Source organism: Mastacembelus armatus, chromosome 23 (assembly GCF_900324485.2).
Source record: "Mastacembelus armatus chromosome 23, fMasArm1.2, whole genome shotgun sequence".
NCBI lineage: Eukaryota > Metazoa > Chordata > Actinopteri > Synbranchiformes > Mastacembelidae > Mastacembelus > Mastacembelus armatus.
In genome coordinates this window covers 10279392-10306885 of record NC_046655.1, presented here as the reverse complement: position 1 = coordinate 10306885, position 27494 = coordinate 10279392, and the positions used below count along the sequence as shown (strand labels likewise).

The following is a 27494-nucleotide window of genomic DNA, read 5'->3' as shown; positions in this document are numbered from 1 at the left end:
TTCCCCACCCATCTCTCATCCTACACACAGGCACACGCACACAGAGCCATCTCTGTTTCCCATCTGTCACCCTCCACTCAGCCGACAGCAGTGTCGCCTGTCAAAAGTGCTGCTCATTGATTGCTTACTGTAAGGTGGGATGGGCCCTGAAGTATTGAATTTCAACTGACTGCAGTAAAGTATGGGGCTGGTGTGGGCAGTGGCAGCTGTTTGAAGTACAGTGCTCCTTTTGTAGGGGTCAGATGACTCAAAGATCTCATCACAGACAGTTAATACCTAGCTGTGGGATTGCTGATTGATTCATCCCCACACCCCCCGAAAGATCCATCCCTCATCTACCGCTTATTCTGGAACATCGAGACTAATTCACCAGGTGGAGGGTTGATGCCTAGAGCTAATCACAGCTGACATAGAGTGAGAGTTAGGGTACACCCTGGACATATTGCCAGTCAGGCCTGACACATAGAGACAAACACTCATGTTCACACCTACAGGCAATTTATAGTTACCAATTAACCTAACCCCAACCTGCATGTCGTTGGACTGTGGCAGGAAGCTGCAATACCTGGAGAAAAACCATGCAGAAATGGGGAGAACACGCAAACTCCACACAGGAAGGCCTTGGGGTCGAACCTTCTTGCTGTGAGACTACCCGCTACTATCCCCGTGTTTTAATAGCTAATAGCCTCTTTTATTCATTTCCACTTTTTCCTCATTGATTGAATGGCTGAAGCTTTTACAGTATCTAGAAAAAAAATGTAGTATAAACTACATTGCCGAAAGTATGGATATAAACATTGGATACAGTTACAGTGACAGAATGGATTGCCTCTCCCCTTCTTTATCGCAGTTCTCATAAATATAACCAGCTTGTTTCTTGGAGTGTTAATATGGATATATTTGAGGGCCCCCATGTTTGTTTTCAGTGTGGCCGTGTCTGGGTGAGCGTCATGTTCCGTGTTTTCTTAGAAAGACAGCAGGAGGAGGCGGAGGAAAAGGAGGCTAAGGCTGAAGCAAGTCTCCATGTCCAACTGCATCCTCAGGTTACTCACCACCCTCATTCATTATTGCTAACCCTCATCCATAATGGATGAGCAGGTACAATGCCACATGGCTGCGGAACCGACCCTCCCAGTGATCTCCCCTTCCACCACTAGCACCATTGCAACAAACCTCCACCACCTTGAAGCTTCTTTAACATCACCCTATCCTGTGACATGCATAAACGGGACATCATCTTGGGGAGTTAACAGAGAAAAAGAGGAAACGGTTAAATGACTGCAATGACGCAGAGCAGTGATTCTCTGGGTGCTCAGACAAACAGGAGAAAGGAATGTACGTGATAATATAGACGATAGTAATGATCTAAAACTCCCAAAGCAGGACCACACATTTCTTTTATCTTGCTTTGTGTTCCTGTCAGTTGATCTTTTCCATTTCACATCAGCACACCACAGTTTATACCTTAAGCAAACAGTCTATCCATAATGATAGCAATTAGTATCTACTAAAACAGGCGCTGAGTCTGCTTGCAGCACATCCAACATTAAGTTCCAGATAATAACACTAATGATGACTTACAGCCTCTCACCAGTCTCCTCTCTGTCCTTTTTTCCCTTTTATAGCAAGGAGTTCCTCGATGCTACTGCTATGTGGAATGTATTTAGTCACTGCTCCCCTGCTTTTGACAGTCAGGAGGCACTTGTTTGACATTGGGAAGTAAACTGGAAAGAACCCATGTTTTGTTCCAGCCTGGAGCACATCAACAGTCTTAGCTAATGTTTGCCAACTAGACCTTGAAAGCAGCTAGATGTGCTGTGATTAAAGGAGAGTTGAAAATACTATAATACATGTTGCATGTTCACACATAATCGCAAAGGTATTTAACATTGCAGTAACAGTATTAACCACAGTATGGTTAGGTTACTAAACTCGCCAGTGACACACAACAAGACCTTGTGAAAGTATTTTCTAGTTTTATGGCTTATTTGAGTTTGAGATAGCTGAGATACAGTATACTTTTTAGTGCGGAGGAATATATGAGGCCAGACTGACATAAAGTTCTTATTATACAACTGTATCTCCTAACTTCTCCTTCACAGGCAGACCCCGGCAAGTGCAGTCAGTGCTCATTAATGGCCATGTGTTCTGCCTCCGTGTCCTTGAGCAAGATCCTGTAAGTCACTGAGGATAATGTTGTCAGATAGATGCCTGAAATATTAATGTGATATATCCCATCCCAGTTCTGGCTCCATGTGACAACTCTGCCCAGTCTTCCTTCTTTCTTTCAGGGCGAGGGTAGCTCCAGCGTTAGCTCAGAGTTGCCATTACTTATTTGGACTTTGTTCTCATGGAGAGACTTACTCTTCTGGGTGTTTTTGTAACTGGGCTATTGGAGCTGAAAGTAGGGTAACCCTTAACTAGGCTATATATGCAGACTGCTCCAACTAGGCTCCATGTTGTCTGCTCACTCTAATGAGGCTAAAGTCTATTTCCTAGAAACCAAAGTCTACAAAGTCAGATGTAAAAACTTAATGGAACAATTTGACATTTTTTTGATATAACGTGTGATTATGACTGTTAATCTGTTTTTATCTATTCTTAAGTTGTGTATTGCGTATGTATTAACACCATGTAATGATGTCAGTATCAATATAATATTTATGTATTCTATGCCTCACTCTTTCTCATTTTAGCCTTTAGATGAGGACTCAGAAGAGCTGAAGTGTTATCTTTTTCAGTCAAATAAAGGCGCCTTTTTATCTAATTCTCGAGACATGAGTACTTCCCAAATTGTCAAACTATTCCTTTTAACTTTATAAGAATTTGCTATAGATTTTGGTGACAGATAAAGTACTTTAGAACAGACACTGTAGAGAAAGTAAGTTCACAATTTGCATCTCCCAAAACATGACAATTCAAGAATTTGACTAGTACAAAGAGTCTCTGTCTTAAGAGGGAGTTTATCAGGAAGAAGAGTTGATGACAAAATCATGATCAGTCCTTCAAAAAGTCACACCTTTTTTTAAATGTAATTTTTCACTCATTTTTTTTCTGCCACACTGAATGTGTGTGAGTGGGCCAGTCATCTGCCACAGCAGTATTACTCAGTTCAGCTCACAGGACACTTTCCCCAAGCACAAGAAACAAAGGCCAGTCTGTTTCTATGGTTTCTCACATACTGGAGATCTGAGCGGAATTTTTACATAGACAAGGCTAATGGATAGACTGCAGCAAGCAACATTTAACAAATACTGAGGAGAGGCATGATGGTAGAAATTGCAACTTCAATGCGCCATGACTGAATGCGAGCCATTCCACAGATAATATTTTTAGTTATTGCCTGTCTCATTGTGTCATTCATTAGTGAAATGAGGTGTGATTGTTACATCACAAGTGACAAAGAAAAAAAAAAAAAAGACTGAGAACACACTCAGATGCAGGGTAGAGACAAAACACCTCCTCCTCAAAAGATCCACAGACATACACATACAGTACATGTTTGTACGTCTGTCGACACCTCTACACACCAGTCCTTGGCCTCCTGTAGGTCAAAACAGGAAGCCCATCAAAACTCCATCAAGGCTCCTGTCTCCATGCTTCTGATATATCACATTAGGGATGGGCATTGGAAAACTCTTGCCTTGCCCTTCACATGACACACCAGCAGAGAGGAAAGTTTCCATTAAATGCTAGACAGCAGCTGAAGATTATGACTTTAGAAAAGAAGGAAGAGAAGGACAGGAGAGCAGAGATTCAGGGCAAGATTTCAGAGTAAAATTGAACAAATTGAATATGTGTGTAAGGTGAATTGTGTGACCGAACAGTCACCAAAGGTATAATTTCTGTAACCTTTGTCAGTCAGACAACAACACAATCTAAAGAGGTCGTCTGTACCTAAATAACTCTTTGAAAGTTTGTAATTAAAGAACTACAAAAGGAAAATGGTGAAGGATCAAATGCTCTTCAGCCAACTGCTCAGCATCACGTGCGTTACGGCTCAGAAGAATTGAACCACAGCCTTGGTGAACCTTCTTAGTGTGTTCTGTAATTTAATTGCGAGGCACATTGTGTTCTTTTTAAACTTATGTAGACCAAACTGACTTCCTGAATTGCACTGAATCAGGTCACCGCCATTAAAACGACTGATGAGTTTCAATGGGCAGAGATTTTTTTTTTCTCTGCCAGTTTCTGAACATTGTTGTCCAAACCAGAACGCTGGAGTAATCAAACTTCACACACCTTTGTTGACATATTAGCTGATAATATTCCAAGAAATGGACACAGTTTGTTTTAATATTGAACATGGTAATTTGTCATTTAAAGCAGTAAAGTAAACAGAGTTATTTCTTTTTTTCCGTCTCAAAAGACAAACTTCCTTGTCTCTGGTCTCTCAAACAGGAATGAGGAATGTAAGTTATAACTGGCTCTGGCTCTGCCCCGTCTTTCTGTCACAGCAGCACAGGGACTGAGCTTTCCCCAGACAGACCCAGGGGAATTGGAACAGTGGATTGAGGGGTAGGCACACATATACACACACACATACACACAGGTCATTACATTTACCACTAAGTATCACCATAAGCCCAAGCAGGCATATCTGACATATCCATCTGCTACAGTAGGATCATGCTGGATCTGCCTCTCCGTCACTCTCTCTCTAAACTGGGGTAAGGGCTGTGTCAGTGGTAATGATGATGGGGACATGACATGTAATCATGGGGTTGGTCACAGCTTGGTAACTAAGCAGGGCTATGATTTTACTCACATTTACATCTCCACTGGAGCAGCATGTCGTATTGGCCAGGTTTTATGCAACAAAATGAAAATGACAGTTGAAATTCTTAAAGTCTTTTTAATGCTTTAAGGATGGCTGCTTCAGTAAGAATTGTATCAGCTGTTGCACACATACATTCTGACTTTTATCTCTGGCTCACAATTGCTTGTTTCAGTTAAATTCTGTTTTATGCTGAAAAGCTTCAAAATACCTTTTATGTCCACTTGTTCTTTTTTGTGCGGCAGGAAGTTAAAGGCCACATATGTACTGTATGGTAAGGTGTGCGTTTGTGTACAGTATGTGCACACATGCTCTGGTTCTGTTGCACCAAGCAGCGTAGGTCCTAGTCGGTAGCCCTCCCTCTCTTACTGCCCGTGCCTTCTTTCCCTCCCAGGAGAAAAGCCCCCATGCGAAAGGGAAGAAATGGGGTGTAAAGGGCACTGAGTTCCCATTGGATCTATTCCTCTAAGCCCCATCTGTGCCCACTCCATGCCACTCCGCCTTGGACATTGCAAAAGCTCTGCATTGGCTTGAGGAAGCAAGCACTTTTAATGTGCCCCTTCTCTTGCTCTCTGTACAATCTGTGGGTTAAGCAAAAATCTGATGTGACTCTGTAATTAAGTTGTCATTAATTGTTTTGCCTGGTCCCTGGTGGTACTCATAGACTTTGGGGGAAGAGAACAGCAGATTTATAGGGCTGCTGGGCTCCACGCCTATCTGAACAACTAAACAATGAAAATGATTCTTAATTACTGCCTTTTGCCACTAATTTACCCAAAGTCACCTCTGCCAGAAAGCTAACTAGCCCTCACCATCCAATTGCACTTAAGCTTCCTCTGTTTTATAGTTTGTCCCTTTTCAGTGCATTATGTGCAAACGACTGTTAGCACTTCTTATCATGTATGCACCATTTCTAGAGAACCTGTTTTTAAGACAGAAACACACAGTTACAGTTTAATTCTGCAATATTTTTTTGTCTTGTGTGTTTTGTTTTCCACTTTAATTCCCGTCGGGTTCTGATGGCAGCATTTTCCATGAACGTTGCACTGAGTCTAAATGTGGAATCTCAGGTGGTTTCTCTGCCTTGGCAGTAATTGAATCAAGACTGTTTATATGCCCTACATTTTATGACATGTAAATGTTCACTGATCTGAATGAAATACACTTTCCAGCTCCACCACTTGCAGAGCCAAATGTAAATACAGAAGATATCAATGGAAAACAGACCATGGAAAACATGTCCTGGAGGGCAGTGGCATTACCCCCAGTCCCTGCCAACACCTTCCTATGGCTCCTCTACATCTTCACACACACACAAATTTATATGATGATAGCATACTATAACCATACATGGACACAACCACGTATTGGGCTGGGTGGGTCTCAATGGGTACTTCAGGTGAATTGGTATTTACAGATGGAAACTTGAGATAATCTCAGTGTTGCTGGCTTGGGGCTGAGTAGGACTACTGTCTCCTTCCCTGCATACACATTCCCATATTGCACACACAGCTTTTTTTTTTTTACAATCTACAGTATATTACCAGCTCACACTTACTGTATTTGCTGACTCTAAGCATTTTTAGCTGCGTATCTTTCTGCTTTTGCTCAACCTTTCTCTTCCTTTTCTGCAACCTGTTCCTCCTCTTCTATATCTCACCACTTACTCTTTTCCCAACAACTCTGGCCTTTATTCTGCAGGATGCTCACCTCTCTGTGGCTGCCCTTACCAGTGCCTGCAATAAATTCCAGGAGTAGTTGGAAACACAAACATGCACAGGCCAAGGGCGAGTGGCTCAGTCATGACAGACCTTTCCTTACCACCACCTCGCTCTCTGCTTTCCTTCACACAAGGGAGCTTTTTGTGTGTGACTGCTGCACAAGTTTCATTTCAGATCTTCTCTAAGGTGTTTACCTGCATCATAGATATAATTAATGTGTCTGTGTCGCCATGTTGTTTTGCCAGTCAGCACAGTGTGAATGTTAATGATATAATATAGGACTTCTCCAGTAGACGTAAGCCAGTGTTTGGACTCAGGAAAAATGTGATTACCGTAATTGTGGCTGGCTAATAATGTGTTAGATAAGGAAGGTTTGTTATCATAATGTGCGTGACCCATCCTTAATATAAACTTTGTCTGATTGATATAGCTACTGCCCTGTTTAAATAATATGTCTTAACAGTCTAATCCTAAATTAGCCCTTTAACACCAAACTCAGATGATATATTCTCTAAACTGAAATTGTACTGGTTAACATCTGGACTTTTGATTAATTTGCAATTGGAAAATTCTCACACGTCAGAAACCCCGATCAGCAGTCTTTCCCTAAAGTGTGCAACACAATTTTTCCTCTTCCTCTTCAAAAGAAGGAAGGCACCCTCCATGTCTGACTCTGCCAATGTGCTGAGCCAGTGGAAAATCCAATGTCCGCTCAAGAAACAAAGTGGTGTAGAAAGATCGGTTGACCAAAGGAAGCAATATTCATACAGCATGTCCTCAGTGATAGGGACCTGGTTGTGTAAGTGGACTAATGAGACGTCTTCTTGCTTGCATTTTCCACTTGGCTTGGCTCAAGAGACACATGATCTCTAACTGCATTTCCACCACAGTCATATGTTTATTTAAAAATTGTTTAGGAAATAACTGATAATCTCTCTGTGGCTTATGATTTATTTTTTCCATTTCTTTTGGCTTCTCCATTATACATTGTTACTTAATCAGTTCACAGCAGTGTATCTGAAATGTGATAAGATGCAGAGTCCACAACTAAATTCCTCCGTTAGAACAGCAGACACATTCACGCGGTTCCAGTTGCTAGACACTCTTCAACTGAACCTGCAATTATTTGTCAAGCTATCTTGTCTCATGGTGTGTAGCTCTCTACCCCAGTAATTAAAGTTCTATGTTGGGATGAACACACACACACACACAAGCAGAGCTTTTGTGTTTATTCTCAAATGTGACAACACTTCTGGCTAACTTTTTTCTTTCCTGTGTCTTCCCATGTGTAATCATGTGTTGTCTTTCAACCTAAATTAATAAATTAGTTCTGTTTTGAGTGTGTTTTTAATAAATGCAAAATGTACCCTGAAGGCAGCATCCCCTGCTTACTCAGACAGCATGCACAACACATTAACATGCACAAAGGCTGATGACACTTGACATTTACTGTAGTTCACAAGATGCTGGAGAGCATATGGCAAATTTCCACCAAGAAACTGAGTCATCAATGAGAACCAGACAACAGCTGTGGGAAAATTATTGGTCTCCCCAATTTAAAAACTCAACAAAGCTACTGACATGGCTCTCTGAATGTTCATGTATTTGAAAAGATGCATTTTTCCTTTTAAATTGTCTACCAATTTTTTGCAGTGCTTAATTTTTAGAGATTACTAGTCTACCCTCCTTTTCAGATGCACACTGTCCTTTTTACTTCTAGAAGTAAATAAATCGCTGTCACCATTAACAAGTCAAAACACCAAGCAGCTCTCAGATTGTTGTGTATATAGCTAAGAGGCCCCTTGTGTGGGGCTTCACCATCTTGCTCATTTCTGTGGTCCCAGAGTGTGTAAATGGATTGAAGCAGCGATTAAGTGGTTTCAACTGAGCAAACAAGCTGTGTTGATGCAAGGCAGAATTCCAGTGTATTGTCTGTCATATTTAGACAAAGAGTAGACACCACAAACACTAGCCACAAACTGGAATGAATATGTTAACATGGAAAGTTGATGAGTTCTGCAGCGGAATGTGTACACCTAGATGTTATAAACTCCTTTGTTTATAGTAAAATAGTGTTATACCTGTATATGTGCATGCTTTAGTGCATTCTGTCATGCTTGTGCTATTCTAAGTAGAAGATATGCTTACGGTTGTCTTAAAATATGATTCATCTTCATCAAAAAGCTTGACATTTTGCTTTGCTTTCTGGCTGAGTTTGTTGAGAAGATCAGTACCAATCTCAGATGTGTCATGTCAATACAAGGCTACAAAAAACAGCTTAGCTTAGCACAAAGATGAGAAACAGACAGCTAGTCTGCTTCAGGCTGGGAGTCACAAAACCCTCATATCAGTCCAGCTAATGATTAATTATTAACCTTAAATGTCATTTAATCTGTGTAAAAAAAACAATTTGCCCTTTTACTCTGAGGTACTGGATCTCCCCAATGTACTTTTTGACTTGTCAGGGAAACGGTGGCTAGTCAAGGATGTTACTGATATTATACGTGATTGGTACACTTTGGTTTTTGTTTGACCTGAAGTGTTAATTAGTGATCTTTAGACGCATTTGGCTGTTGTTAGATTGAGTTTGCCTGTCTGTCTTTCCTGTTTCCAGACTTTGTCCTCTAATTGATTCCTGATGGTTCCTACAGATCAAGCACCCAATATGAGAATGTATCAATCCTCTCATCTGACCCTTTGTTAGAGAGCAAATGTGTATTATCCCAAGTGTGAAACTGTTCATGTAACAGGAACACTAATAATAAACTACAATATGATACACATCCATTACCATGTGAGTAGCTTTCTGAGAGGACATCTTATTGGACAGACATCTATATTTCTTGATTTTAAATTATTGTATCTGCCATGGCTAGGCATTATCTTAAAAAGTAGATACATACAAAGAGACGGAAATTGGTGTCATCAGTGTCATTTTAGAGGTACATCTGATTGGCATTTGCAAAGCACAAAGCCCAGTAGGCCAGTCAGGAAGCCACCAAAACCACAGACAGTGAACTGGAAATATGGCAGATGTAAAAGTACTGTAGGTGTCACTTCAACTCCAGCACTGAAGGCCTGTACATAAAAGCTGTTTGCCAGTGCTAGCAAGCTGAGGCCTATGTTACTGTTGGGATGTACAGGAAAAACAGCATTGATGATCTGCTGTGCAGCAGATGTAGTTTGAAATTTGACAGCAGAAGATTGACAGCTGAAAATGTATGAAAGCTGTGGGGGAATGTATGTGTCATTGAGACACAACTGACAGCCTCATCTCACTCATGGCTGCTGTTGTAAATGTTGGTCAAAAATTACTCATGCCATGCTTCTCAGTCAAATCACACAGACAATAAGACCTAAAAATTGTGCAAGATATCTTACACAAAAAATGTTTTTTCCTGCATCTTCTCTTCCTCTTTTTTCCAGATCTCTTTTCTCCCCTTGACATTGACATGACTCAAATTTTCTGAAAACACATTTTCCAACTTTTAAATTGCACATATAAATAGGTTTAACTTTTCTCATTTACAAATCTGAACAGGTAAAAGCTTCTGTGCAATGAGTGAAGCTGTGTTAAATGTTAAATCCCATTATGTCAGTATATTGTACTAAGGAGTGAACTCAGCTGGGATTTGTTATCTCTTTTATATCTACTGTCGATTGTCTTCCTTTAACAGCATGTAGTAATAAAACCTAAAAAAAAGAAAAGGAAAGATAAAGCAACTGGCCATAAATAGTTGGTTTACCTGACCTGCTTTTTGTTGAGGTGGCTGATGTATTCACCACAACAGAAAAAAGCACTTTAACTGCTATTGTACATTGGGGCTTTGCAGCTAATACTCCCCATTGGACTGTTCAAAACACAACATTGAAATATATATTCAGTAATGTGCTCCTGTACATTTTATAATACATGCACTTCTCTTACATACATTAGGTTGATTATAAGACAGTTTTTGCTGCAGTACAATTGTGAAGGATATTCTGGGGTTGCTTTGTCTATTGTCACCATGCTGATCATTTCCTGTAGCATAAATAGTCTAGGGAATCGTTAAAGCACAGACAGCTCTGAAGAGCTTACATTGTAATGCAATGCAGTTGGCTCCAGTAATAGGGAGGGTGATTGCCAGTGTCTGACTCCTCAATAGCACGAAGGAATCGCAAAGAATACAGGCATTGAATCTGGTGAAGGAGGAAAAAAAAGCGCTACGTCATGGAAAGAATGACGTCAGGTTTGATTAGGCATGGAGTGAAGAGTCTTGTGTAGCATAGGAGCAGCTCAAAGCGCAGCAGCGATACTGCAGTGAGGTTTCGGTGCATACATTTTGCAGGGTGCATCAGAGGATGCAGGGAACTGTTGAATAATCCTGTTATTATAAAGCGACACGGGAGCAAAGAGGGAGTACGAGGGGATCATGACGTAATCGTTTCCATAGGCGACTGATATGCTGGATAGGCCAATGGGAATCCACACTACTGGTCCATACCCATCCTCCTTTTGACGTGCATCACATGTCCCCAGCGGTGTTGTGACAGAAAGGAACTAAGAATGTCAAGATGATTCTCCTCAGAGTACTTCCGTCTTCCGCCACGTTGTACGGCAGAGAGACTGGACCCTTGCATGTTTTTGCTGATTGTTTCCCACACCGTGACCATTATAACTGAAGTTAAATTTTAATGCCAATAATCTTATAAAATTGATTATATCATTATAAGACACATACGTTTCATTGTATTGATTACAGAAACACGAGCATTGTAAGTCCGACCTGTTCAAAGAGGAAGTTATCTTTTAACAACGACTGCGTGTTCATTGATATCTTAATAAATTAGCTACTGAATGCACCTGTGTGTATGTGTCAAGTGGTTTCCGGTCCAGTGGATGGTTTTCCATGGGCCCCGGTGTGCAGAGGGGAACTATCTTGACAGCTCAGGCTAGAGATTTTGGTTGTGGTTGTGACAGCGCAGTGGGCGGGATTTTACCTCAGTAGCGGAGAGAGTCTAGTCTTTGGTGAGACTGAGGGGGAGTTAAAGATAGAAAGGGACCCGGGGTGCCGCTTCGGAGAACGGAGTAAGTGTTTATCGCTATATTTTCTGTGCTAACGCGAGAAAATGCCTGAAGATAAGGGGTGCCTTCAAGTGTTTTAACTGTTGCATGGAAATTTCTGACCGGTTAAGTCTTCATTTTTGTGTGCAGTGTTCAACGAGGGCCAGCCACTGGTGGGTAGCTTTTTCCACGAAGCTAACGACGTTAGCCACCGTTATATCTTGAATAGGTACTGACATTAGGCGTCTCGATTTGCAAAGCAGGTAGCTAAACAGACAGGATGCCGTCAGATTTTATATGCCTTGGTCTTAGTTCACCTCAGCTTCTTTATCGCCCTGGGCTGAGTTTTTCGACTTGTCACACTGTTGGAGTAGTACTTGTATATTTATCTTCTTTAAAATCAACATAAGCTACCGCCTGGGAGCTAACTGGCTAACATTGTACGTTAGCCTGCATCGTTGTTTTTTAATGTTGGACTCCACACGCTACGGTCTCTCGTGGACAGCACGTTGGCGTTCAGACACCGAGGCTTCTGTGAAATAACGCTAACCGCTCAAAATGCGGACGTCAAAAGTTACCTACATTTCACTGTAACATACAGTCCTCAGAGTTACACCGGGGTGCGTTTTATGACATGTCATTCAGTCCGATTAACGCTGTGTGGATGCCCCTTTAGAAGCCGAACGATAGTGACAGTTAGCCACCGTTGGTTGGGTAACGTTAACCGGCTCGTAGCGGTTTTCTCCGAGTACCGGGCGCCACGCGATCCTCAACGGACAACTCGGGGACCTTAGAGAGGCACCCATGGGAGCACGTTTTGTCGGTTCGCTTCAGATATGGGTCTTAAAGCGAGTGCCAGTAACTGTTAACGTCCATCATATGTACCTTAACATCCACCTGTCGAAGCCTAACACTATAATACAATATTATGGGAGTCTCTATTCACCGCACTGATCTTATCACCTGCAATCAACTACCAAGTCTAAAAGCCGTAGTAGGAACCTATAATGCTTTAAAAGAATATAGTTCATTCATGACAAACACGGCTGCTGGACGTCAGTTATCTCTACGCAAAGCTTTAAACGTACTATCGCTTTAAATTACCTTACCAGTTTCCTTATAACGGTAATGCAGCTCGTATTTCCCAAGCTCTCCAACTACTGCAAGTTGATTACCTATATTAGCGTTACACGCTTGACCTTGTCAGACAATGTGTTATAGTTTCCCTAACGTTACCTTCAAGTTTCCAGACTGATGTGGAGCGCAGCCACTGAGCACCTTTTGGTGTGTAGTTGAAGGGATCACTCTTTATCCAATTAAACGGCACCCGGATTGCTGCAGCGCCAGCAGTGTCTTCCTCTGTATAATGACTCGTGGTCCTACAGTGCACTGCCAGCAGTCATTTATTCTTATCCGACAACAATGCACAGAATTTAGCTTGAGCTTAAAGTGCATCGACTGTACAGTAGTACAAGGTGTGCCAGTCATTGTACTACCGTATAGCTGTTTGTAGACATATTACATAATATGACCGATAAGTGATTACAGCCAAGCATTAGAGTTAGAATATTGTGTGATTGAGATTATGTAGTGAATGCAAAGATATTTAAGTTTAATTTTTCAGGAACATGTCTGGATTTTGGCTTTAGAAAAATATTGTCTAGTTTTAGCAATGATTGATTTTATTATAGCTGTCTGGCTCAGCATATAGAGATTCAGAGTTAGTTTAATGATTCACTTAAACCATCAGTAACACAATCTGTTGCTGTCTCTAAGCCCTTTGAACTCAGACTGTTGCTGTCACTCAAGAATGACAAAAATATCCTTTCTTATTCTTTCCTTTGGCATGCTTTTTCATGATGGCTGACTGTTGATAGTAGAGCTCGCCCTGACTGTAACATATGAGTCAGTAGTTGTTATACTTTCTTTATCAATTGTTTTGGAAAATTGTTATATATCAGAGGCTAGAGATCACACGACCTCTGAGTGTGTAATTAAGCTGCGTAATATTTTCCCTACTTCCATCTTTGTAGACCAACAATCCCTCAGAACTCCAACTCTGGATTTTTCTTCGTTGTGCAGTGCATATTAGATTCAATAGGCAGCCTGTAGAGTGTGTGATTTCTGTTAATCAAAGATCATAGCTTGCTACTTAGAATAAGTACTGTTTGTAGTCACTATGGAATAATGCAGTATTCTCAGTGCACTGTCTTCCAGACATATGTCACCTGTCAGGTCTGTACCTAACTCACCATGGATGATTCTCACTTACAGCTGCGTTATATGTCCACTCATTTCATTGGTATGCGTTGCACTTCAGTTCATTACACCCCTGTCCTGAAAAATGTTGTTTAAAAAATATTGCTAACATTTGTCTTTGGTTCTGAATTTCTCACTGCTATAGTTGTAACTGTCAGTAGAAAGCATTATTTCAGAGCACAAGCCACTGTAGGTGATTAAATCTAAGGGGACATTGTGTCTTGTGTAAAGTTGCATGCAAAGCTAAATATAGTGTGATTTTGTACCAATAAGTGTTTTTATGGTACTGGCAGTTTGCTTATCTTCCTTCCCCTGTGTGGATTGTAAAACCAAGGTTATTCCAAGCAGAGGTTGTAGTTTATGTGGCATTTGACTAATTCATAGCTACTCATTCATTCAGATGTTCCATGACAATGTAGAAAAAAAAAAAACTACGTCTGACTAAAATTGATTTGCTGTTTTAAAATGCAGGTTAATGTTATAGCCTCAGGAAGACCAAAGGCACACATGCATGAATTAGTCACTAACTGTCCTACAAGTAGGTCTATCTGAAAAGCTGGTGGACTTCATGGTTTGACCTGCCACTAATAAAAATACATTTTTTAAGAGGTATAAGATTTGCCATTTCTTAGAATTGTTATGGTATCATCATAAAATATATAATAACCATACTGCTATATTCCGAAGTTGTTTTAGTATAAATAAATGGTGGTTCTGATGGACTGTAACACCTCTATCATATGGGATACAATTTAACACTGGTATAATCTTCTCCAATTGTCCAGACTGTCATTGTACCCTTTGTCTATTTAGAAATTGTGCTACGTCAGGACAATGGTTGTCTTGTTATACTGGTATAACTCCTCAGAACTCAACCTTATGTTATTTAGCAATGATCATAATAAAAAGAAAAACATTTCCACTTGTCTGTCAGAATTTAGCTGTCTGGTTTATTGTCTTCAGAGTATGTTTCTCAACATTTATAGATTTATTCACCAGCTTCCCCCCCCCCCCCCCCCCTTCATGCACTGCCTGGCGGTGCTGCCGTTATAGTAGCGACTAGACACACTAAATGCGGTTTCTTTAACACTGAAATCATGGAAGGCTGGATGCTAACCCATCTTGTATAAGGGTGGCCTACGGTCTTTGTGAGAAAAGAAATAATGTTAACATTACTAGTTTTAGCCCACTTATACAGGATGGATGTAAACTTTGTACCAACTGAGCTCTAGTCACCAACTTTGACATTCAGTCCTACTTCACTGTATTGGTATATAAAAACTGTATTTAATTTTAGTGTTCCTTGCCATGTCTTGATGAGTCAAGTTTAATGGTCACCATTAGTGCATTCTGAATTTGATATAGGAAGGATAGCAAGGTCAGACTGTGGCACCACCTGGCAGTGTGGCAGGACCTCAGGTTACTGATTTGGGATCGCACATAACAAAGAACAGAGAGCTTCTCATCTTCAAAGTGGCTCGATAAAAGATGTCACATTTTGGATTATTTTACATCGCAACATGTTTTATGATAGTACATTTTGTCATGCCAAGATAACATTTTTGGTATGTTTAAAGTCTGTCAAAATTATGACGTCTGCATTGTGTTGCAGAGTTCATTAGTGTTAATAGTTCAGTAGTGAAATAGTTGAGCAAATGAGAAGTTAATCATTGCATCTTATGACCTCTGACTACTTACACAGATATCTTCACAATGATTAAAAGTTGTAATGATGTGAAGAAACACTGGAATACTCCAACCTTTGTGTGATGTTGCGTGCTGCATTGGAAGGGTTTTTAAAGGCGGTGAAAGGCATAGATGCTTCACTTGTGTTTACCTTCAAGGCCCAGCATTCATGCAGGAATTGAACGAAACCTTGATTTTAGCTTGTTATATTTTGTTGAGCAGTTGTTACTTGTATGACTTACTCTTGAAACGTCTAAATGCTTTTATGCTGCAAATTTCCGAGCCACAATTCTTCTGGACTAGTATGTGCGTCACCTGTATGGATTTCGTGGCGCATCCTTTCTTTTAACTGATGAAGTTAAAAAAAAAAAAAAATTAAGATATATATATATTCACACAGTGACAACACATGAAGTTAATTCCAAGTTCAATGCTACGGCTTTCATTAAGGTCAAAAAGGTAATAGTGTATTTTCTTTTTGGAGATCATGAGTTGTTATTCCATATTTGCAGTAAGAAGAGCTGGAGAGGACAAGTGTGTTGACGATGACACCTCTGACTGTGCATTCTTATGAACTGGCAGCCTGACAGCATTTGAGAGCCATGTAGAAGTTCCCGTCTGTGGGGTAAAGCACTGCTCGCAGCACGAGCTGTGCACCACAAGGACGGCTGGGTGTTTCTGCGTTGTACCCTCCACATTTACATGGCCTGACCCAGTTCAGCAACAGCTAGCGGTGGGGGGAGAGGGCAGTCTGAGGGAAGCTAAAAATATCACCCCTCGCATTAGGCAGCTCCATTGCAGAGGGATCCCTAGAATTGCTGTCCTTGACTTGCATCGAGCTGTTGGCACATAGAGGTGTAAAATCTGCCAGAGGGTTTCCTTAGTGTGGATACAAAGACATGAGTATATTTCTGAGATGCCCACTACTGTTGTTCTGTCTACTGCTTTCACTTGTCACTGCCTTTGGGTGTAGGATCTAGTACGCCTCTGATGTGCGATAGCAGCCTTAAATAGCTTGGGTTGAAGAGAAACTTGTGATTTGCAAGTCTCTGTTGCAGTTGTCTGCAAAGGGTTAACCTTAGCCTCTGTCATTCAGCTATACCATGCCAGCTGTTGGCTTGGAGATCCAATCACAATGATTTTCCACTGTTGTGACATGTGACCTGCTCCGCAACCTGAGACTGTGGCAGCACAGCAAATGTTGGCACTTCCTTTATCTTGGCGTTGCTGCTGCTCTTTGGGCTAGAGGGTGAGAATGTGGGTGAGGGCTCAAAGAGTATGACAAGAATTCAGAGAAATGGAGAAGGCATGAAATTACATTTATTACTATAGGCTGCTGCACATGTGGTCTGTCTGTGTGATGCCCAAGCCATGTGAAATAATGTTTCCAATTAAGATAAGCCTTTGATTTTTTTTTTTTTTTTTGGGAGACCACCTGGACATTTACATTTTTGAAAGATGCCACATTATATGTAGTATTTAACTGTGACTCTTAAAATTCACTTGTCTCAATTTATGGGAATTTGTCAGCAAACATTTCTATTATCAGGGAACACAAAAACACCCGGTTGGTGTCTACAAACAGCATCAGTAGCAAGTGGCTGGTAACAGGTTGAAATAATTTTCAGCCCATAAGTCTATGCTCTTTTTTTGTTGTTCCTTTTTTAGTAATAATTTTATTTGAATTGGGTAAATAACCCCACAATAAGGAAGTAGTGAAACTAAATATGAAATGGAAATGCATCATGGCTAAACACTGTCGACACTTAAAAAGTGTTATGATAAAATTGCCCTGAATTGACTAAAACAGATAAAAAAGAAATAATAAACATGTCATTGGGTTTTAAGGTCTGGGCTTCCACGATTGTTTGAATCCAAAATTTTGCTCTTAAGTACACAGTTTTGTGTCTTTATTCAAAAAGCACACACTAAGCCACCTTTTTGTCAGTGGGTGTTACCAAGATAATGCATGACTGAAAAACTTGGTTTGGGATTAAAATTCAGTAAAATTCTCACATGACTAATATCTGACAGACCACAAGGGTTGCCCGACAGACAGTGTATGTGGCCTACTTAGATTTATGGAGAGATTTTTTTTTTTTTTTGAAAATTTAGATTGGCGTTCCTTGTAATTACTGCCTAAGAATATACCTTTTTCCACTGAAACCAAAATGTTAACATGAAATAATGACAACTGATGTTAATAGGTATGACAACATCAGACGCTGTCGTGAAAATTAATGCATTTCTTAACAGACAGGTGCAAAGAGATGTATTTACTCTTCAGAACAGGGATTTCTGCCATCTCTCCCACCTCAGTAATACACCCAGCCTTGCAATTATGCTGTGTAATAAATAATAAATTCTGTCCTGTTTTCCATGGCAGATGGCTCCAAATAGAATCTCAACATGTGACAGAATACTTTCCAAGTATCTCAATGGAATAAGCTGCAAGCATTCATTTGTGCAGTGAGCAATAATAAGGCTATGTTTTCTCTCCTTCTGCATCTGTGTCCTAGTTTAAAGTTCTGACATATTTTCGAGTCTTGGGTGTTAGTTTGGAGTTGCATGTCTGACGTCCTGTTTGGTTTAAGGATAGATGAATGGTTCTCCTGCAGACATGTTTTGATGTGTGTGTTATAACCAGAAATGCAGAAGGAGACTAAAGCCTGACCAACTGAGAGATAGCTGCAGCATTTTTTCACGCAAGAAAAAAAACGCCCGTCTGTCTATGCTGGCTCCTTTTTTTTTATGACTGATGGCTGAGTCCAGGTTCCCTGCAATGCACATTATAATCTGACATGGCTTTTCATCTGAAATTACAATATTTTTCTTTGACAAAACTGTTGACTATAAGTGGAGCCCACATTTCTGAACTTTTTCAAGTAAACCAGTTTTTGTCCCTTGTGTTTTTTAAGAAGTGAGGTCGTCTATAGAACACCTGCTGTGCTTCAGCTGCATTAATTGTATTGGTATATGGTGTATGCTTGTCCATTGTTTCTGTTTCCATCCAAACTAAATCAAGACACATTCCTATCAACCTGGTTGACATGAATGAATAAATCAGCCTCATTGTTAGGCTGAAAAAACAGCAGCCTCTCGTTAGAATGGACTTTCCCATGTAGAGCACCACAGAGCTCCCTGATGCCACAGATAGTCTTAATTAGATTAAACAAAAGGCTTTTCCTGATGTAATCAGTCAGTTGGTCCCTGCTGACTGTTACCCACCAGTTACACTGCTGGGAAGCTTGTGGGTTTTTTTATTTTTTTATTTTTTATTTTCATGGTAGGTTACTGATCCAACTATCTGTAATGCAGTGTATGTGGATTTCTAGATGAAAAGATCAGACTGAAATACTTTACTTACCAAGTCACACTAGAAGAGGAAGCTGCTGTTCTTTATCATTGAGATTGGCTTTATTTTAATGGCCTACTGAGCCAATTAGAAGGTGGAGTAAGGCTCTTTTTAAACTGATAACAGCCTTTTAATAGGGTTATAAGATTCAAAGTGGTGAATCCAATACAACCTATTACAGCGGGTCATTTCAAATCTAACAGTGACAAGATACTTCTGAAAGCCCTTTACTGTGAAACAGCTGCTCAAAGCATTTAGTTGCAGAAGGGAAAAGGCTACCTTTTAAATTTTCTTTGCAGAAGCAGAGATTTTATTGAATGCTAATGCTCCACTCAGCTCACATGCTCTGATTGGGAGCGCATACTACCAGACAAGAGTTTTGTCCAGATGACAAAATTAATTTTTTATTACAACTCAAGTACATATAATAAAAATCTCTCTGCAATGGCTCTCGGCAGGTTTGTTAATTACTTTACTTGTCTCTGCAGCCAAGTGGATTGGTCTGAAGGCTTCCATGTCTCCTGTCATGTGACAGTTTCAGCAAAGGTATCTGTCAATGTAGCTGACAGATCAACAAGAATGGAGACCTTACCTTGTTGTTTAACATGCTACTGAGAATTAGTAATCACAAAGATCTAAGTCCACATTGGTATATACAGTATGGATCAGCATTATAATTAACTTGCACAATAATAGCTTTGCATCTATTCCTCCGTTCAACATTCCAGCTCTAGTCCTTTTCTTTATATCAGACGTAAACAACCCTGGTCCTCGAGAGCTACTATCCTATACACATGATCCAGGTAATCATCAGTTGGTAGGGTGGGGATAGTTGGAAAACAAGCAGGGCAGTGACTCTTGAGGGACTGGGTTTGGCTACCCCTGCTTTAGATATTGTTTTTTTGCAAGGGGTGCATTCTGAAAATAAATTTGGGAATAAAAATAAATGATCCACCCTCAGTGTGAACAGCAGCATGTATCTTATAGCATATGAAAAATTTAACTAAAATGAAGTTTTCCTCTACAGTTTTTCCAAATAGCACTTCAATAAATGGATGGTATACTCGACTATATATAAAATAACACTTGGTGTTGTCACTAACAACATTTTTTTTTTTTTTGTCTTTTTTTCCCTTTCAGATCTGCATGCATGGTGATCGCCGGCTCAGTGGGTGATCGTCAGTCACCATGAAAGACTAGGAACGCAGTTCTCCAAGGGAAATGGCTTGTTTTGTTATTATTCCTGCCCTGCTACCTGGTGTCTGACTCCAGCTGCCTGTGAAGGGCCTGTCAGCTGTTTATGGGAACTACCACTGTGTTCATACTCTTGAGGATTTAAGCTTTTCCAGGACAACCCCTTTTTTGTTTGTTTTTTTTTTTTTTTTTTGGAACCCCTGCTGTCAACCAACAGCAACGCTTTGCAATAGCACGGGGAGGCAGCGAGACAATGGCGAACAACTCATACAGTGGGGTGAAGAACTCTATGGTTGAGGCCAACCATGATGGAGAGTTTGGCTGTACACTCAAAGAACTGCGCTCCCTTATGGAACTGAGAGGCACTGAAGCACTAAACAAAATCGGGGAATCTTATGGAGATACTCAAGGACTCTGCAATCGACTAAAAACATCACCTATAGATGGTAGAGTAACGGTTCCATAACATTCAGCATGACTGTTGTTTAACTTAATGAAATTCAGAATGTCTTTTCAATTGCGCTAACAGCGAGTGCTGTTGAAATGCTAATGTGGCTCACACATACTTTAGGAGGCTTGTCATTGGCCATGTCATCCATTTTGTGGATACCTTGACATCACTTCCTTGGAAAACTCATATGCCAGACAGGTGGCAATGCAGGCTGGCTCTGACCTGGGCCAGTCCTGCTCTATTTCAAGGCCTGTGGATATGTCCCTTACACCCTCCCTCTCTCCCTTTTCACCTCTGTGTGTGTCTGTGTGTGTGTCTGTGTGTGTGTGTGTGTGTGTGTGTGTGTGTGTCTGTGTGTGTGTGTGTCTGTGTGTAGGCTTCAGACAGACCAGCTGTCTGCCTGGGCACAGCACCAGGTCAATGTCCCACATGTGGTGGACAAAATAGGAGACCGTAAGACTGGGTAGTAATGATTTGAACATGTTAGTGAAGGAGTGAGTTCATCTTTTGAATAACTCTTGTGTGTTGCTTTTTTGCCACCAAGCTGTTGACTATAAAGATAAGATCATACTAATAGTTCTGGAAAAAATTCCTTCTCCAGTTACAGTAGAACCCCACTGGGGCAGTGGTTTTTGACACCACCTCTCTTATTTTAAATTTATTTATTTTGTTTTACTTTTTTCTCTCTCTGTTTGACTCTGTATAGACAGTCTGCCTAATCGCCAGTATGACCTTGACTGAACCCTTATGGGAGGGGATTTTCAGTTTGATCCCAGATTAAAACGGCACCGCATATTCACTGTAGCAGCAACAGTCCTCTTCATGCAGTGTCTCAAAGCAACAAAAACCTTTCCTAACCAAAATGATCGCCACCATGTTTTATTACACTACAAAGTATCTCTCATTCAAGAATCGCTGCATTACTATTTCAATTCTTGGCCTTTAATTTACTGACAATGTGGTAAATATAGAAAGTACACTGCAGTTTGATTTGTTGTTGTTAGTGTCTGTTACATGGACTAGTATGCCATTTTCTGATCAGTGGCAATGCTGCTGAGTAGGAATTTGGCTGTTTGGAGTGAGCATGAATTGTCTATGCATGCATGTGACTGTATCTAGCTGATGAGTGACAGTGGTTGTTTGATAACTGTACTCGACCACCCCTGTCATTCTACCCAGTCTTAGCATCTGGCCAGAATAGGCCAGTTAGCGTTTCAGCACTTTTTGATATAATGCAAAAAGAAGCGTGGTTTTTGTGTAAATGAAAGAGTAGATGACCATAAGCATGTTTGGGATTGTAAACTATTTGAAAAAGTCATTTTCAACTTCTCATCAATATCGAGCATGCTTAGCAGTATGTATTTAACATCTTTAGATTATTTAAAAAAAATAAAATAAAATTTCTAATACAAATGTCTTTTAATGAACATGCCGTATAGCAAAGGCAGCTTTAATTCATTTTGTAGAAATCTTTATTTTGAATTGTGCAGTTATTTGCAGCTGCATTGCACTGATAAGCCTGACTAGGTCCACATTTTGTTTCCGTTCACTGCAGGTCTGCAGCCTGAGTTTTGATACCTACAGTTTCAATCAGCTCATTCATCATTGGCTTGGGAAATTAAGCCATCATTTAAGATTACAGGAGCTTGACAATTGAAAAAAGGATTTCTAATTAGGTGGTTGGCCGTTTCTCAAACCTCTTAAGCCAATCCTTTGCTAATCCTCCACATTTACAAACTCCTCTCTGGTTTTTAAAAAAAAAAAAGTTTGAACTTTCCTGTTGCAGCTGTGCATGAAAGTACTGCTTGAATTAGTTTTAAGAGTCTATGATACTTATTACATGGTCCATCCTGATTAGGACAAAATAAAATATTTTATTGCAATACCACTTTTCCATGCTACCACATAATTATAGGTATATCTTAAGACCCGGCTCACTTAAGTTTCAATGCTGTGACTCAGATTGATTGGTAATTAACATACCAATGCTCCGATTTTGAAAAGAGTTCATTATGCTCACTGTGCAATTTGCTTTCTCAGTTGTGACAGTGAGCACTGCCAAAAGCTTCTTCAAATATTACATTTGTCTGTTTGACAAATGTAAACCATTAACCCAGTCACAGTGCAGAAGTGTAATGAAATATAAGGTGAAGACTGAAGGGCATAAATCATAGATAGAAAAGACTTATTTGTATGGTCTTATGTAACTTATCTGTTGCTTTCTTTGCTTCAGTAAGTAACAGTGATGAAATAACTACGTATTATGTTTCAGTTTTGCCTCCCTCACTGTTTCTCTAGCATTCATTTTATTTGTATATGTAAATTTAATAATTTAGAAAAGGATTTGGTATATAGAACTTGCAGACTTCTTAATGGCACAACCCAAGTTGAGAGAAGCAATGCTGCTGTATGCATTCTGTATGGATTTTACATTTTATTTATTTATTTATTTTTTTAAATTTTTCTTTTGAAGGTCTTGCTTGGAAAGTCAGGACATCTGAGCCTCAACAGCATGAGACCATTCTTTTGTTTTGTTTTTTAGTCTCGTGAGTCCCCTTGCTGTATGTAAGAGCAATATTACATCACCCATGTACTATTATAATGCAATTCCCATCCTTTTACCATAACTTCTCAGCATTGAATATCACAGTTTAGCATATTTTAGTCTGAAGTGTATCCAGAGGTCTACATGTTGGTTTGGAGTTGATTCTTAAAGTGCAAATTACAGGTCAGCAACCCCGTTCAATTAGTGGGTAGGAAAATTAAGTAGAAATTAGATGAAAATCATTTAGCTTCCGAATTTGGAAGTTAGTGTAGGTTAGGAAACAAGATTTAGAGTGCACAGTTCATGTTTTTGTCAAGGTGGATTTGTGAGCAGCAGCAATGGCTGCTGCTGACGGTGGAACTGATGAAGCAGCTGTGTGTACTGAAGGAACTGCACCAGCTGTCAGCCTCACATAGTCCTGGCTTCAGTATCCCATCATGAATTACATTATATGGCTGGATGTATAATCCGCCTGCCTAAAATTTTGCAGTACAAAACCATGTTTTTCGATACAGATGCAGTAGTACTGTGCGGCAGTATTGTACAAGTACTGTATTTTTTTTTTCTTTACCTGCACAAATGTACCTAGGCCATGAAAGCATAGAACACCAATTTCCTTTGAATTTCTTTCCTTATGTCTCATAAAACATGAAAAAATCACTTGTCAAATGATAATTTCCAAGAAATTGTAAGTACAAATTGAGTGAAATATTTGAACCTTTAAAAGCACTATGTGCTTTGGTCAATTGGAGCATCTGTGGAGACCCAGAAAGGTCTTAAAATAGATACAGGAGCTTAGTGTTGGCGTGCATGTGTGTAAAAAAACAAAACAAATAAAACGTCTGTTACTTTTATCTGTTATTGGAAAAAATGAAATCACACACTTAATATTTTCAGCAAGCCCAGTATTTCCTGACTCCCAGTGGGAGTCTCCTTTTCCTCTGTGTGACGTTATCATTTATCAAATGGGCAAGACTGCTTCACATTAGTAGTATTGACAGTTCTCCCATTTTCCCATTTGACAGGTTTTTTTTTTTTTTTTTTTTTTTGATGGAGAAGTCAAATATTTGGGCTCATATATTTGAGATTGTTCTACTGTGGACTTAGCAGCTTCTATATGAGATGAGTATTGCATGTCACATAAACAGATAGCTTCTCTATCTGTAATTTCAGACACCACAACTACTTGTTTTGCAGGAAGGCTCAGACTATTAAATGATCATTTTTACTGCTTGTAATTCAGTAACACAGGGGTCTAGCATGGTTTTTCTTCATCTCTGACTTCACAGCGATGTGCTTACATATCAAGTGAGCAGATGTAGCATATGGTTGGATCTGTTCAGTAGGCACTGGGGAGGTATGCTGCTGTATGTTGTAATCTCTGGATGGAAAACTGATCTGTGAGCACAGTTAGTCTCTTGTGTTTCCTTGTATTTAGTACGCAAAGGAGAGCACAGGTGGTGGTGTTGGTGCTTTTAGAGCCTTAATCTGTAAAGTAGATAACATAAAAAACCTGATTGAAATTGATAATGGGTTAGACTAGTACTAACCGTTCAGGTATTTCTTGTTTGTGTAGACACCTTGTGCTTATGTAATCCATAGTCTAGCCTGCTTTTCTCCAGTATGACTATACTATAATGAACTTCCTGTATTCTCTGCTAAAATAGCCTAAAAGTATCAGTTTTACTCCCTGTTTTGAATGAGAATAATCATGCTGTAATAATGAGGGTAAAGCACTGCTGGTCAATTCATTTAGCAAAGCCCTGCTCATTACTACAGAATCTGCTTATGTGCAGGAACACCCAATATGCACTAATTACTTACACATAAGAAAGAAGCACTGTGAAGTAATTACTCCAATGATAGCGAACAGAAGATCAAAAAAAAAGAAAGAAATATTATTTTAGTTTGTCAGTCATTTTCTGAAATTGCAGGAAAAGTCCTGGTCTTAAAAGTGGCTGCACACTGTTTTAGTATTATGAATGTTAAGAGTGAACATTAGGAACAGTTTTTCAAAAATACTCTCCCTGTAGTATCGGTTGTTGCACAGTTGGAACTTTGAGGTAATTACATGACAAAAGTAATAACATGAGCAGAAGTGATTGAAATCTCTTCATCCAATTATCCTTGTTAGACTCAGCTGAGCATAGTATCCTATTAACATACCCTGAGTGGAGGTTAATCTTTCAGCACCGTAAATACTTTTTTCTGATTTAAATTTTTTTTTTTATCCTGGTGTTGCCAAGGTCACAGAGGACTTTCATGCAGCAATATTAACAAAATAAAAATGTGTACAAATTAATATATGAAGTTCTATGATTCACCATTTAGCAGGTAATCTGTCTGAGCAAGGTTCTTACTGTACTGCAAAGCACAGTGTAAATGCTCAGCCACCTGTTTGTATTTGTACACATTGACTATAAAGGTTTTGACAGTTGCTATGAGTTAGTCTAATAGCACAAAGACTCTCGATGTCTTAAGTTTATGTACAAGGTAAATGGCAGTGTTAGATGGGATTACGGTGTTTGGTATATTTGAATATTTTGAATATTTATACAATATTTTTTTACGCTACACATTATATGTATATATTCCCTTTGAATTTGTTTATCCAGTGAAGAGTGTCATACTGGACAGTGTGTTGGCACTTAATGTCCATGGCACTTAATGTTATGGCCATAAAGAATAATGTGAACATATTTCATTTAAATGTGACAGGCTGAGAGTGAAGGCTTACCTTGACCCTCTCCCATGGCTAAAATTACAGTACTCAAAGGGGGTCGGCTGGGGACAAGCATCCAAATTTAATGGTTAATGATTAGCTCCTTGACTTGAGACACACTCTGGGTGCTAAAATGATGTGTGGGGCCAAGGCCAACCTATTTTCTGTTTGTGTATCCAGTGGGGCGTGGGGGGGGGGTGACGTGCTGATCGTCCTCTGTCACTTGTATTTATTGCTCTGATGCAAAGGTAAAATGTGGTGTAAAATTGAATGGGGTATTAGCTGTCAGCATGTTTTCATTAGAGGCATAGAGAATTAAAGCAGACGCTGAGAGACAGCCAGGGAGCAGCAACAGGCAGCTATGCTCAGTAAAGCCTATTGCCTTTTTACTGTGATGTGCTGGTGAGTCACTGTCGTTCTTCTCACTTTTCTTTTAGGAAAGTATGTGTTAGTGTTAGGTTGTAATGTCAATTAACCTTGCAAGTAGTGATAGAGGATTATTTTCTTCTTTAATGAAGTAGACCAAAACTCGTTTAAAGCGAGGAATTGTGAAAGATGAAACAGGGAGGCCATGTTTTAATTAAATTGGATTTAAACTATTGATAGTACACAACATACATCAGTCTGCTTAAATAATCACTTCTTATTTTAGTAACATATTGAAGCCGTTCATTCAAGAGTAAAGTCTAGCTCCACTGTTGCCGATGTTGATATTGCAGTAAGAATTGGCAGGAACAAAAGCAGGGATACTGTAAATGCAATTTTCATTTAATTGAACTATATCAGATTATTTATGGCTCAAATGGAGAAGTGGGTAGTCAGTCAGCCAGTTGTTAGAAATGGAATCAACAGCTACTTTAATTGTAGTTAAATCTGCTGCTTTGACAAAACAGACATTTTGAATGCTAGATAATGAACCTTAAACTTTTTGGGAGATTAATTTAGTCACAGTCCTACTCTTATGGTATGCAGTAATTTGGACAAAAGGGTTGTAATTGTTACATATTTGTGGGAATCGAGTTTTGGTCAAATTAAGTTCACAGAAACACAGTTTTTAAGTTTTTGTAATAAATGAACAGGATTAGCTTCGTTTTATTGTTAATAGTTCTTCATAAAGTGATTGTAGTACCGTCTTTCTCATTTTGGCATAATTGAGCAACATCAGTTTCCCTAGCCTGAAATGGCCAAAAATTAAACTGCAGTCTCCATAATCAGTTCATTTTGGCAGCATTTCTGTACATGAGACTGAAAATTGTCGCAATACCAGAACATAGTACATTTTACTCTGTGCAGTTGTCATTGCAGAGACTCATTATACAAATGTGGTATTATGATTTGCATTTGTGTGTGTGCGTATGTTGTACACTAGTACTTTTATGGCCACTGTGTGAGGACCAGTTTGAGTTTTATTCCATGAGAGTGAGGGTATTTTGGGAAAGTGAGGACATTTTATCCAGTAGTCCCTTTCTCACACACCTTCACAACTCAGACTGTGGGGACTGAGACCTGTTTACAAACTTGGCCCCATTCACTGATATCCTAGGGTGTTGACTTGTTGGTTTAAGGTGTGGTTGGTGTGAATCTCCATGAAATTAATGCAAGTCCATGTAGAATCCTAGAGGGAATGAAAAGAAACGTGTCCGTGTGTATCATTCTCTCTGTCCATACTGTCAACCTACTGATCCTCTTCCCTATTAAGATGTTGTTTCCTTTCAGCCGTCAGTGGCTCCACTCTTT

General features: G+C 39.7%; 1 protein-coding gene across 6 annotated transcripts in view; it reads left to right on the top strand.

The window, feature by feature from the left end:
* The first annotated feature begins 768 nt into the window (after window positions 1-768).
* Window positions 769-27494, top strand: part of atp2b1a (ATPase plasma membrane Ca2+ transporting 1a) — a 43507-nt gene continuing 16781 nt past the window's right edge. The window contains exons 1-5 of one of the 6 annotated variants that reach the window (XM_026326812.1): window positions 771-1335; window positions 2103-2176; window positions 4402-4518; window positions 19334-19648; window positions 19986-20485. In XM_026326812.1, the coding sequence (XP_026182597.1) occupies window positions 20293-20485 (193 nt within the window). In that variant the 5' untranslated portion in view covers window positions 771-1335; window positions 2103-2176; window positions 4402-4518; window positions 19334-19648; window positions 19986-20292. Of the gene's footprint in view, window positions 2177-4401; window positions 4519-11492; window positions 11570-19333; window positions 19649-19985; window positions 20486-27494 lie in introns of those variants that run through there. The other 5 variants (XM_026326813.1, XM_026326816.1, XM_026326811.1 and 2 more) reach the window with 5 other exon arrangements.